This window comes from Zea mays, chromosome 10, assembly GCF_902167145.1.
Source record: "Zea mays cultivar B73 chromosome 10, Zm-B73-REFERENCE-NAM-5.0, whole genome shotgun sequence".
Taxonomy (NCBI): Eukaryota; Viridiplantae; Streptophyta; class Magnoliopsida; order Poales; family Poaceae; genus Zea; species Zea mays.
In genome coordinates, this window is record NC_050105.1 from 138,238,054 (window position 1) to 138,251,825 (window position 13,772).

At 47.3% G+C, this 13,772-nt stretch overlaps 1 protein-coding gene across 1 annotated transcript; it reads right to left on the reverse strand.

Moving 5' to 3' along the window:
- Window positions 1–6,916: 6,916 nt before the first annotated feature.
- LOC103641941 (AT-hook motif nuclear-localized protein 23) lies at window positions 6,917–8,624 on the reverse strand. Its single transcript, XM_008665239.3, has one exon. The coding sequence runs from the start codon at window positions 8,190–8,192 to the stop codon at window positions 7,260–7,262; it is 933 nt and encodes a 310-aa protein (XP_008663461.1). The 5' UTR covers window positions 8,193–8,624; the 3' UTR covers window positions 6,917–7,259.
- Window positions 8,625–13,772: the final 5,148 nt, after the last annotated feature.

Here is a 13,772-nt window from a genome sequence, read left to right on the forward strand (position 1 = left end):
TGAAGATGATCTGATGGCCAAGTACCCGGAGCTCTTTGCTAGCCAGCCCTGAATCTCGAGGGCGAGATTCTTTTAAGGGGGATAGGTTTGTAACGCCCCGAATTTTTGCAGTTGAATTTTTTTTCTTTTCTTTACTCGCCAAAATTCGGGCGTTACCTTTTCTTTTCTTTTTCCCCTCGCTAAACCTTGACCTTTTTCAAAGTTCTAAGCGGGATTCGGTTTGGAATTCCCGTGTAAGGAAAAACCCTAAATACTTTATGTTGTTTGATGCACCATGCCGAACCTTGCATTTCCTTTGATTGCTTTGAAAGCGCAATTGCATTCATGTAGAAAGATCGGATTTCGAAAATGCGGAGAAGATCTTTTCTTTCTTTTTTTTCTCCCTCTCTTTTTCTCTCCTCTTTTTCTCTCCCTCCCGCGCCGTGGGCCGACCCCGGCCGGCCCAGGCCCCTGCGCGCCCCCCCTCTTGGGCCTGGAAGGCCCAGCCGCCCCCCCCTCTTTCCCTTATTCCCTAACCCTCTCCCTCTCCCCCCCTCATTTTCTCCCTCCCCACCTAAGCCGCCGCCCCTACCCCCTACCCGCCCCCCTGCCCTAGGTAGCCGCCGCCGCCCCCTGCTTGCCGCGCCGCCCCCTGCCGCCGGCCGCCCCTCGCCGTCGATCCCCGACGCCGGTAAGCCCCCCCCCCTCCTCCCTCTCTCCCTCTCTCCCCTCTCCTCCCTCCCCTTCCCCTCGCCGCTCGGCCCCATGGCCGGTTCGGCCGCCCGCCCCACCCCGCCGGCTCGGCCGCTCGGCCGCCCCGCGCCCTGCCCCGCGCCCTGCCCCGCGCCCCTGCGCGCCCTGCGGCTCGGCCGCCCGCCCCCTGCTCGGCCGGCTCGGCCGCCCCCTGCGCCGCCCGCCCTCCCCAGCCCGACCCCCCCCCCCGCGCGCCCGCCTGGCCGCCGGTTCAACCGGCCGGCTCAGCGGCTCAGCCGCCCGGCCAGCCCCGCCCGCGCCCGCGCCCCGCCTAGGGCCGGTTCAACCGCCCTAGGGCCGGTTCAACCGCCCCCCCCCCCTTCTGTTTTTTATTTTTTTTTATTTAATTTTATTTACTTTCTGTGATCATAATTACTGTATTTTAAGTAGGCTAATCACTGTTCATGCTATGGGAAAATAGGAAGTTTAATTTAAAATTCCGTTATGTTATGGATTCACGTAGTTAATTGTTTACCCTGTGCAATGTTGATCAACTAAAAGTGATTAGGTTTCCATCATATATATAAATATATATAACAGAATTATGTTGTTAAAAACCAATTGTGTCATTAGTGTATAAAATTTAACCCCCCGCGAGACCTTTCCCGTTTCTTTCTAACCATAACAAATGCGTTATCGAACGTCATACTTGATGCATATTCGCTTTATTTGTTATCTTATATGGTGTACTGTTCTTTCGAATTAAATATGTGGATGTATGTATGTGTGTTTGCGCTCGCATAGAGAACGATCCGGTCGAAGAGCCCGAGGAATTCGCAGGAGAAGCCCCTGAGCAGCAGTCGTTTGGTGGAGGCAAGTGTCCTTTGACCTATCTCTGTCCTATTCATTCTTTAATTCACCTCCCGCATTACACATTTATACCTAAGGATTGACTAGCTTTTGTTATCCATGTCCTTGTTTACCTATTTGGGTCGGATTATTACTACTTAGTCTGATGCTATTGCTCAACTCTAATCAATGAACATGATGTGATTATCTATGATACGCTGTTTTCCCTTCTCTTATTATGATGTTGTACTTGTGGTATTCAAGGGGGCTCGAGCGGTTTCTCGAGTGCCTCTCCGTAAGGACCTGTTCTATGGATGACCGCCCGGGAAAACAGTGCAACCATGAGGGTGGAATGGGGTGCCCTTAGCTGAATAATTAGAGGATCCGGGGTGTAGTTCACTTAGCCGTCGTGCCGTCAATGGGGCTCGGTGTATGCGGCTCGCTCTGCCAAGGTTGATTTGTCCCTTGGGGAGGAGTGCGGTGCATTTAGGAAACCTAACGGGTGGCTACAGCCCCGGGGAATCTTTGTAAAGGCTTCGTAGTGAATCCTTGGCCATTCACCTCGGGAGTGAATAAGGGTCTTGCAAGCCCGGGCCAGAGAGGGAATCACGGCTTGTGGGTAAAGTGCACAACCTCTGCAGAGTGTTATGAAACTGATATATCAGCCGTGCTCGCGGTTATGAGCGGCCAAGGGAGCTCCAGTGATTAGTGGTACTTGATAAGAGACCTTTTGGTTTACAGGTGGCAATGAGATTGATGGTTTTGGTTATGACTATGGTGCTGGTAAGTGGTATTCTTTCCGTTTGGAAAGGGTACATCGGGTTAATAACTTGGGTTAATGCTAAAACTTGGCTTTCTACTAGTAAATAATAATCTGACCAACTAAAAGCAACTGCTTGACTTATCCCCACATAAAGCTAGTCCACTACAGCCAAACAGGATGCTTGCTGAGTATGTTGATGTGTACTCACCCTTGCTCTACACACCAAACCCCCCCCCCCCCCAGGTTGTCAGCATTGCAACCACTGCTCAGGAGAAGATGAAGCTGTGGAAGGAGACTTCCAGGAGTTCCAAGATTACGACGAGTTCTAGGTGTGGGTTAGCGGCAACCCCCAGTCGGCTGCCTGTGAAGGCCGCGTTATCTACGTTTCTTTTCCGCACTTTGATTTATTGTAAGAACTATATGGACGTCTCAGACGTATGATGTAATCGACTATTTCCCTTATTAATACTATTTTGAGCACTGTGTGATGATGTCCATATTATGTAACTGCTGTGTACGTGAATAACTGATCCTGGCACGTACATGGTTCGCATTCGGTTTGCCTTCTAAAACCGGGTGTGACACATATCCAGATATTTTTCAAGCTTCGGATCCTTAGCCTTACAACTTTTGTCAATATGACCCGAAACAACCTGGGAATCAGTTTTAAGTATGGCCCTTCTGATTCCCATTGCTTTTAACTTCCGAAGACCTAGAACCAATGCTTCGTACTCAGCAATGTTATTTGTGCAATTAAAATCAAGCTTTGCCGCATAACAAATTTTGACTTTGGAAGGTGAAACCAACACAGCAGCCGCTCCTGCTCCGAAGGTTCCCCAAGATCCATCACAAAACACTGTCCAGGCTTCGTTGTCTTTATTCGTTTCCTCCTCCTGAGCCCCTGGCGTCCAATCAGCAATAAAGTCTGCCAGCGCCTGTGACTGAATCGAAGATCTATGAACATATTCAATACAAAATTCATTGAGCTCTGCAGCCCATTTTCCAATCCTTCCAGTAGCTTCTCGATTCCTCATAATATCCTTCAGAGGTTGTGATGAGGGAACAATTATGTTGTAAGCTTGGAAATAGTGCCGAAGCTTCCTGGAGGCCATCAAGACAGCATACAATACCTTCTCCAGCTCTGTATAATTTTTCTTTGACAAACTAAGAACCTCGGATACAAAATATATTGGGGCCTGCCTCTTGACTTGACCATCAAGCTTCTCCTGGACAAGCGCTGCACTTACCGCTGAGTGCGAAGCTGCCACATATAATAACAAAGGAGCCTCTGGCATTGGTGGAGTCAATGTTGTTAGATCTATTAAATACTGTTTTAGCTCTTCAAAGGCCTTCTGTTGGATTGGTCCCCATTGAAAGACTTCGGCTGACTTCAGCACTTCGAAGAATGGTAAGTTTCTCTCTGCTGATCTGGATATGAATCTATTGAGAGATGCCAATCTTCCTGTCAATCTTTGAGCCCCCTTTTTTGTAGTTGGTGGCTCCATCCGAAGTATAGCTTCAATTTTACTTGGATTGGCTTCAATCCCCTTTGTTGAAACCAAGCATCCAAGAAATTTCCCCTTCTTCACTCCGAAGACGCATTTTTCTGGATTTAACTTCAAGCCAGCTTGCCTGAAACTGGCGAAGGTCTCCTGCAGATCAGCAATATGATTCTCCTGCTTCGTGCTTTTGACAATGATGTCATCAACATAAGTTAGCACGTTTCTGCCTATTTGAGATTGGAGAACCTTCGCAGTCATTCGGCTGAAACTTCCTCCAGCGTTTTTGAGCCCCTCAGGCATCCGAAGATAGCAATATGTGCCACTTGGAGTTATGAAGCTAGTCTTCGGCTCATCTTCCTTCTTCATCCAAATTTGGTGATAGCCTGAATAGCAGTCTAACAGACTCATGAGCTCTGACGAAGCTGCTGCATCAACTAAAGAGTCTATCCTTGGTAGTGGGAATTCATCCTTCGGACAAGCCTTGTTAAGATCTGTAAAATCGATGCACATTCGCCACTTCCCATTGGCCTTTTTTACCATAACAGTGTTAGCCAGCCATTCTGGGTACTTCACTTCTCTGATAACTCCTGCACTGAGGAGTCTTTTGACTTCGTTGCGAGCACCTTCGGCCTTATCATCTGACATTTTCCGAAGCCTTTGCTTTCTGGGTCTGAAGGATGGATCGACATTGAGCGAGTGCTCAATAACATCCCTATTAACTCCGCATAGATCATTGGCTGACCATGCAAAAACATCTTTGTTATTGAACAAAAACCTTATCAAGGTTTTTTCCTGCTCTTCGGATAGTTGAGAGCCTAACAGTACCTTCTGCTCTGCTATGTCCTCACATAAGAGCATAGGCTTCGGCTGATCTGCTGAAGCTGCTTTCTCCCTTCTGAATTTGTACTGTTCACAAACTTCAGCTCCATCTATGTTATGGATTGCTTTTGAGTCAGTCCAATTGCCTTCGGCCCTTCTTGCAGCTTCCTGACTTCCATGGATAGCAATGGGTCCCTGATCCGAAGGTATCTTCATGCAAAGATAGGCAGGATGAAGGATTGCTTCAAAGGCATTGAGAGTACCACGACCAATAATTGCATTGTAAGGGTATTCCATGTCAACAATGTCAAACACAACTTGCTCAGTTCTAGTGTTGTTGATGAATCCGAAAGTCACTGACATGGTGATCTTGCCCAGCGCTACAATCTGTCTTCCTCCGAAGCCACAGAGAGGATGTGTAGCATCATGAATCTTATCTTCTGGCTCTTGCATTTGTCTGAAGGCCTTAGCAAATATGATGTCAGCTGCACTGCCTGTGTCAACCAAGACATTGTGGACCAGAAATCCTTTGATAACACAAGAGATAACCATGGCATCGTTGTGTGGGTAATCTTTGAGCTGAAGGTCCTCTTGGGAGAAGGTAAAAGGAATGTGAGACCATCTTGACTTGATGAAGGGTCCTTGCACCCCAACATGCTGTACCCTTCTCTGTGCTTCCTTCTTCTGTTTCTTGTTAGCTGGCTCTGAGGACGAGCCACCTGTGATCGGGAGCACCAGCTTCGGGTCCGAAGCAGCTCCAGCTTGGTCGTTGAACGAAGCCATCAGCTCAAAAAGTGGAAGTGAGTTCACCGGAGGTGGGCGCCAATGTTGAGGACTTGTTCTCAAATGCTATGAGTTAAGAACAAGGCAACACAGAGAATGTTAAACGATAAAGTCCTTCGTCCTTTGAAGCATTATTTCCCTTAGGATATAACGATCTTCGGACGAAGGTCATGAAGGACGAACCTTCATCATCACAGTATACGTTAATGAAAGACGAAGCATGTGAAACATAAAAGATAGCATGAATAATCATATAACATCATCCATTTAACTTTATTATATCATCATAGAGAAATAGAGACAATATCGGATTATAAATGTACCTTCGGCTTGGAAGAAGAAGAAAATACAAGTGTGACGCAGAAGCAAATGTCAAGTCAACGTGAACAGTACGGGGGTACTGTTCACCTATTTATAGGCACGGGGTACAACCCATACAAAATTACATACATGCCCTTTACATTTGGTGATAATTCTATAGCACTCTATCGAGGTCTAAATGACCTTTTCATCTTTAAGTCGATTCCCTTTTCTGCGAACATGCCGAAGCTTTCCTGCTCACACATTATAAAGCCGCTTCTCCCTTGAAGACCTTCGGCGACGAAGCATAGACCCAACAGGAAGTATAATATTATATGTTATTACAGTATGCTTAGGACCTGGACAAGGTGCACAGAGACAATATCCAATTCGATATATAGAAATGGTCCAGAGTGAGAGTTTTATGCTAGCCATGTAGCACAGTCCTAAGCTCTCTGGACAGGGATGCAGCAGCACAATCCAAAGAGGCCATAATAAACACTAGATGACGTGCCATCAGATGAAAACCTCAAGAATCTTTGAATGTCCAAGTCCCAAGAACTTCGGGAGACTAGCTAGCAATAATCTAGTTTCTTTTGTCTCTACAATCATCCTGCTATCTACGCATATGAGACAACGAAGAACAAGGGCAGCATAGACAAGTAGTTTAGTTGGTGACTTTGTGAGGAGTCCCCATGAGCTCCTGCTTGCTTTGCGATATGCAATTTACTGTAGCCGAATCGAGCACTAGCTAGCTTCGTGATGTTTAAACAAAGGCGAAAACACGCGCACACGTGTGAGCAGAAAATTGTGTGGTAACTTGTGACGAAGCAGTTCCCATACTCTCCACAATAAACTTAGAAGAAGAACCAGACGAAACTGATTGATGATTGATACGAGAAATAATATAGTATGCACGCGTCACTAATTGTTGTTGCACGTACACACAAGCAGCAGGCAACACCTTTGTCTAGCTAACTCAAAAAACAATTGTGCCCAAAAGTATATATTCACAACACACACCTAGCAGTAGCAGCTACATGATGATAAAGTAAGAACTGACAGCTTAATTAAGCCACTAGGATACCCTACCTTTCTGAACACAATTTGGTTGGAGATCTTATCTCATCCATAAGAATGAACAATAACAACAAGCAGAAGCCCATGCATGCATGGAAACATTGATCAGCACACACTTGCGCACCGATCGATCGAGTCCTAGAGAACAACTTTTGAAGACGACTTATTAAACACCAGATTAAAAATTAAGACAAGGTTACACCACATACCAAGTTTCAAGAGGCACACGAGAGGAGGAAAAAGAAAAAGAAAGAAGAAGAAACTAAAAGCACGAAATCAGACAGACCGAGCAAACGAAACACTACGGAAGTTGTACAGAGATCGAGATAGAAGTAGATAAGATATATCCTTGCAATTGCAAGCATACGTGCGCTAACCTTTTGCAAGCTGCCCTTAACCCTTGTGCCGTTCATTGCTTTTTTGATGCTTTCTTCTTGACACCTTCCTGTTCTCCCAAACCTGAATTACACCACCGGCGCATCATGGACTTGTCAGAACGGTGGCCGTGCACCGGCCCAACCATGGCCGTCGGCGCCCGGCGGGATCTGTGATCCACCACCAGTCATGTTGTTGAGCGGCAGGTTGAAGAACGGCAGACCGGCAGCCGACGGGTCGGGAGGGAACGGCCCACCGCCCATGCCTCCAGCGCCATCGACACCACCGCTGGGTGGCTGCATCTGGAGGCCGGGTGGCGCTGCCTGCTGAGCCGCCTCTTCCTCCTCCAGGGGGAGGCGCTCGTAGGCGACGTTGGCGAAGGACGCGGCGATGACGATGACGGGGCCGGCGGCGTAGAGCGCACCCACGACGTTCCCACCGACCACCTGCCCCTGCCCCCCCGCGAGGAAGATGGTGAGGCTGGTGGCGCCGGGGGGAGCCGGCGGCGGAAGGAAGGAACCCGACAGCGACAGGATCTCGAACCTCCCGTGCAGCGTCACAACGGCGCCCGTGGGCGCCGACGGCTGCCGCAGCGTCACGTTGGTGACCTCGCCGCTGCCGCTCAGCACGCAGACGCCGCGCTGCCGCCGGCGCGCGTACGTGGAGACACTCTCGAACACGTCGCAGCCGCTCGCCACCTCCAGGATGTGGGCTCGCAGCGTGTTGGCGCTCTCCCGCGTGATGATCACCGGGGGCTTCGGCTTATTCTTCGAGCCCGCTGGGCGCCCACGGGGCCGGCGGGCTACCATCTCCCCGTTACCGCCGCTGCCACCGTGCCCATCTCCGGCTGGGCCGGATGAGGACGACCCGCCGTCGTGATCACCATACGGCCCGCCGTTGTTGCTGTTGCCGCCGCCGCTGCCATTAGGGTCATCCTCGGAGGGTTCCGGCTGCTTGGCGTAGTTGTGCTGTAGCTGAAGGTCAGGGTGGAGGTGGTGGAGCTGATGAACGTAGCGCGTCGCAGCGGTGCCGAGGTCGAGGCCGGCCATGCTTTTCTGCTAGCTCATGTACTGATGTAGCTAGCAAGCAAAAAAATTTAAAACTAGAAAAGCAGCGAAAAAAAGAGAAAGAAAACTCCAATTGCAACAGAGTGGTGCTTTGTTTTTAGGTTAAAAGGAAGTGTTGGAAAAGGAAGCAATGGTTTTTAAAGAAGGGGATTGTTTATGATTCTGCCTGTTTTTAAAACCTTATGGATGCAGAAAGAAGCAAACAGAGAAGAAATTAAAAACCGAAAGGAGTGAATGCTTGCTTGCGTGGAGAAGAGAAGGAACACCAACAGAGCTGTGACCTATGAGCAGGGTAGGGAAGGAGAGAAGAGAAAGGAAGAAGCTATAGAGGAGAAGGTGAGGCACGGGACTACGGGAGGCAGGCAAGATGGGAAGAGAAGGGTTCGAGAGGTTCTCAAAACCAGGAGGGGTGTGCCACATAAAATAATGTGGGGAGGAGGAGAGAGTTGAGAGAACAAATTCTTGTGCACATCTTTTTCAGCTACGGAAACAAATAAGCCATAACACTGACACGTGGGCCACAGTATTTTGGGGCCCGTGGGTCAGCTTAGCAGGCGCCCTAGGTGGTAGTGACGGGGGCCAGAGAGGCATCGGAGAAAGAGAGACGAATCCAGCGGGGGGAACTATGATGCCAAAATGTGATGCATGGTGATAGCGATTAGAGATAGCTTAGCGTGTTCATCGCAAGATTATGCTAATTAACCAGGGTTAATGCCTAAACTCGTGGTTTAGTATCACTAACACTGGTTGATGCAAATGGCGTGGAGGATGTTCATGACCGAAAGTGTAAAGATTTCTCACAATGAATAGATAGACCCAGTGATGGATCCAGAAATGGACTAAATGGAGGCTAATTTTCTAAAGACTAGTGAGAAGGTAACACAAGCTAATTAGATTTTTCTCTTTTCTTCTTTCTCTTCTCTTCTTCTCTGCCCTGCACCTCTTTCTTCAATGAAGTGTGGGCGCTTATTTTTTCTCTCTCTTCTTCTTCCTCCTCCTTTCTCTTATATACTCCACCTCTATATATATCTAATGAAGTTTCATATATGTAGAGGGTTGGCGCCCCCAGCCCCCTTCAGATCCGCCCTGGCTGGACCGAAAGTTCCATCACCTGGACCAACATAATCGATCCCCCAAAATGCACTACCAACAGACGTACGTCTGATTAGCTAGCGCGGTCGACTCACCCCGCACGCCAGCATGGCCGACCTAAATAACTCTAGTTATTAAGGTCACACAAACCTATGCAACTAGTCAAGCAAGCACAAACGAGCTCCTACACATGGTAGTAATCAAACCACAACTAGCACTACACTAGCACTTTTTAGAAGTTACACTACCGAACCACAACTAGAGATCTATATATAAATGCTTAGTTACACAAACTATGGCCACTTAACTAGTCAAGCTTGGAGAGAAACTACTTAATTACACAAGCTAAATATTCACTACAGCAACAATAGAAGCAAATATGACCAAGTAAATAAAAGCTTGCATTAGGGAATTCTAAACCAATAGGTAGATGATGATATGATGCTTTTTTATCTCGAGCTTTGATGGTTTGCCAACCACTTACTCCCTACTGAGGCAAGCCCAAGGATGCCACTAATCCACTTGCTACAGGTGAGCATACAAGCTCACTCTCTCTACTAAAGGAAGTGCTCACACAAGAGCTTTGATCCAGCTAGACCACTTGGCACTAATCACACACCTTACTCTACTAGTGTTACTCTTCGCGTCTCCTACCGGGTTTGCATGACACCCCTCACAATGTCTTCACAACAAATACCACAAGCTACCAAGCCATATAGGAGGCGGAAACCTCTTAGGGTAACAAACAATCTTGGCTTGCAACACAAACACCTAGTGCTACTCAAGAAAACTCTCAAAGCACCACACTAGTTGCACTATGTCAGAAATGAATGAAGATGGTGGGCTAAAACAACTAAAATGGGGATACTATGTGCCAAGTGTCTTAGCAACAAGACCTTGGATTACCACTCACTCTATTAAAAAATTAGGGGAACAACTAGATGTTTCTAGCATACAAGGCTCCCATATCAAAAATTTGAGGGTCAAAACCCAAACTAGGGTGGCCACTCCCCATGGTCCATGCGCCCTTAGTTTGGGATCTGATTGGCGCCTTTCCTTAAATTGATGGGCATCGGACCGGGTTCGTGCACCACCGGATCGGTTGATGTCGTCAGCTAGTCGTTGCACCAGGCAGAGCCACTAGAGAAGCGGTCCGGCGGCACACCAAACCGTGAATAGTAGTGGTCCAGTGAATTTTAAAATAAAATTCTCGAGAACACACTATTCACGTACGGTGATAGTTCGGTGCACCACTGGACCGGTCCGGTGAGGCCCAGACCAACATAACTTTGGCTATTTTTAGCCAATTTTCTCCAAACCTTTTTGGCTACCTTTGGTAGCTTCCCTACGACCTAGACAAACATAGTTAGCACTTAATCCTATGGACTAAGTGTAGGAAACATCGTTTTCTCCTTGGTTTCTCTAGGTTTTGCAATATGGCTCATTTCAAGTCCAAGATGCACTTTTCTTGCAAAAATGAATTAATAGCCAAAACAAGTGCTAAAATATAGAATACGGTATATGCAACTTATTCAACCACGTAAACCTCATGTTTTTCTAGTTTTACCCAAAGTTGCACTTTTGGCCTTCATTTCCACTCATTTGGACTTGTTGCCTTCAATTTTCTTTTGCTAGAACCGGTGCTCATGCTCATATCAAAGTAGTTAGTCCAATATGGTGTGTTGCACACATAATCACTAAAACATGTAGAAATGGCCTTATGGTACATTTCTATTTCGGGTGGGCCACGACGGCCTAATCTATACGGATGTGGTATTCGTCGCAAAATTCCATGAATTTATTCCCCGTGAACTGCGTACCATTGTCTGTGATAATCGAGTTCGGCACCCCCAAATCGATGGATGACGTTGGTAATGAACTTTACAGCTTGGTCGAAGGTGATCTTTGTGATAGGCCATACCTCAATCCACTTGGTGAACTTGTCGACAGTGACTAGGACGTGCGTGTAGCCTTATGTGCCTTTTTTAGGAATCTAACCAGATCGAGCCCTCAGATTGCAAACTGCCAGGTAATGGGGATTGTCTGGAGCGCCTGCGCGGGCAGGTGGGTCTGCCATGCATAGTATTGGCATCCTTCACACGTTCACACTACCTGGTGCGTGTTGGACACAACAATAGGTCAATAGAAACCCTATCAGAATGTGTTTCCCATGAGGCTTCTTGGGGCGACGTACTATCGGGGGGGGGGGGCAAAGCTCGAGGGTTGCCTGCTTTCCCGATGAGTTTCGTCAAAACGAACACGCTTGGTTCAAAGAGGTTGGTAATGAAAACCCCTGGTGGGACAATTGTTCGTGTCAATGCCATCTTCACGATGGTGTCTGCCTCTTCATTACCCCGTCTAGGGGACGTAGTTCAGCTTAAAGCCATCGAATTTGTCTTCAAGTCGTTGTACCTCCCGACGGTACGTCGCCATCCTGAGGTCGCGACACTCTAAGTCCTTCATCACTTGCCCTACGATGAGCTGGGAATCCCCCATACGTCAAGGCGCCAGATGCCCAACTCCACGGTGATATGTAGGCCATTCACAAGGTCCTCATACTCCACCACTGTTGGAGGCCTAGAAGCGGAGTCGAACGACGTATCACAACTTTTTCCCTTGGGGTGATGTGAAGAAAACACCGCTGCCAATCGCTTCCTTCGTTAGCGAGCCATCGAAATGCATGACCCAACACTTCTCATTCGTCGGCATAAGCTCCATTTGGATCTCAGTCCATTCATGTAACAACCAAAATCGGATTTATAAAGATTCTCCAAAAAATTAAGAATAAAAATAACTCTTAATATAAGTTCCTCACTTTAAAGTAGTTTTGTCCGAAAATAAGTGGTTGACAATACAAAAAGTTTGCTAGTTAAATATAGATCCTAAAACTTTTCAAAATGAAATTTAGTTTGAAATCCAGAAGAGAAAAAACATAGTAATATAAAACCCTTCAATCTATTTTCTAAAATGGATTATTCCTCTCATGAACTAAATAATTAGAAATACTTGAATTATAGTTACCCTTGATTAGATATTAACCTCTCCTAAAAGTAAATAAGTAATGAAAATTAATTCACTTTCAAGTAAACTACACACATAAAACATTATTTTTTTAAGATATACCATTTATATGTATGCATTACATATTTGAAAGCATTTTCATAAATAAGATGGAAATATATATTTTTGCTTCGTGCAGGATTCTTCGAGTGCACACTTAATTTGAATTCAAATTCAAAACACAGTTTGAATTTAGAAAGGATAAGGAAACAAAAAATAAAAGGAAAAAACAAAATAAGTTCGGACATGCACTTGGGTCATAACCGTAAGTTTTCTAGCGGCCCACTTCCCTTCACACTCCTGCGCAGTCCAGCGGCCCTCTCGCCTGGTGCCACTGACGGGCGGGCCCGCCCCTCAGCCTCCTAGTACCACGTGCAAGAGGTCGCCTCTTTTGCTAGAAATGATCCCGATCATCGGCCTCACCCAACACCATTCACTTCCATGCAGGCCCCATGACCCAGGTACTTCTTCCTCCACATAGCAGAAAAACGGTCCAAATGCGCAATAACTGCCAAGACCAAAGCTACCGCAACGAACTCGCGTCCGTGATTTTCTTACCTGCCCATAGATCTCTCGTCGCCTTGTCCCGATAACCAAGGCCGTGAACCCCGCCTAAGCCTTCAAACCCTCCACACCACATGAATCCACACCATGGACCGAGAGCTAGGAGAGAAATCTCGTTGGCCGACGCCAAAGCCATGATCGTCTAGAGCCTGTCCTTGGGTTGCTGGGGAATGCCATCTTCAACATATACCACCCCTCATCATCATCTTGCCGAGATAGGGGTATAGACGCACGCCGCTCAATTCCTCATCGGGGTCAATAAATCTGTGTGTGCCGCTGCACTCCTTGGAACCTCATCTACGAAGTTGATTGGTGTGCAGAGTGAGACCATGGAGCATCGAGGGGACACTGACGACCTATGCAGTGCATTGACATGCGTGTTGATCGATCATAACCCATGGAATTGTTCCCCGGACTTCGACCAACGCCGTCAAACCGCTTGTTACCGTGGCCCTTCATCGCCGCCTCATAGACTCAGGTAAGACCCTTACCATCTTGTTTTCCATAGGTCCCTTTATGTGTAGCACTGTTTTACCGATAGGATTGGCACGCGTGGGCGGTGGTAACCGTACGATGGCAAATTCCACCACCACGGCATGGCGGCGCCGTCTCCTGTTGTTCATCGAGGAGGTAGAGGGTAGAAAGGTATAGTTCGAGCCGTTGAATCAAAGGAGAGCGACTAGGATTAAAAGGTGGTGTACCGCTTCAGCGGGGGTCCGTGGGTCGTTGATTGGTGATCGTACGGGTGAGTGAGTGTGTCGGTCTCATAAAATTAGGACCACAGATCTTGAATCCAAAGGATAACAACACATACTGCTTCATGATCTATTGTGGGTCATTGATTTG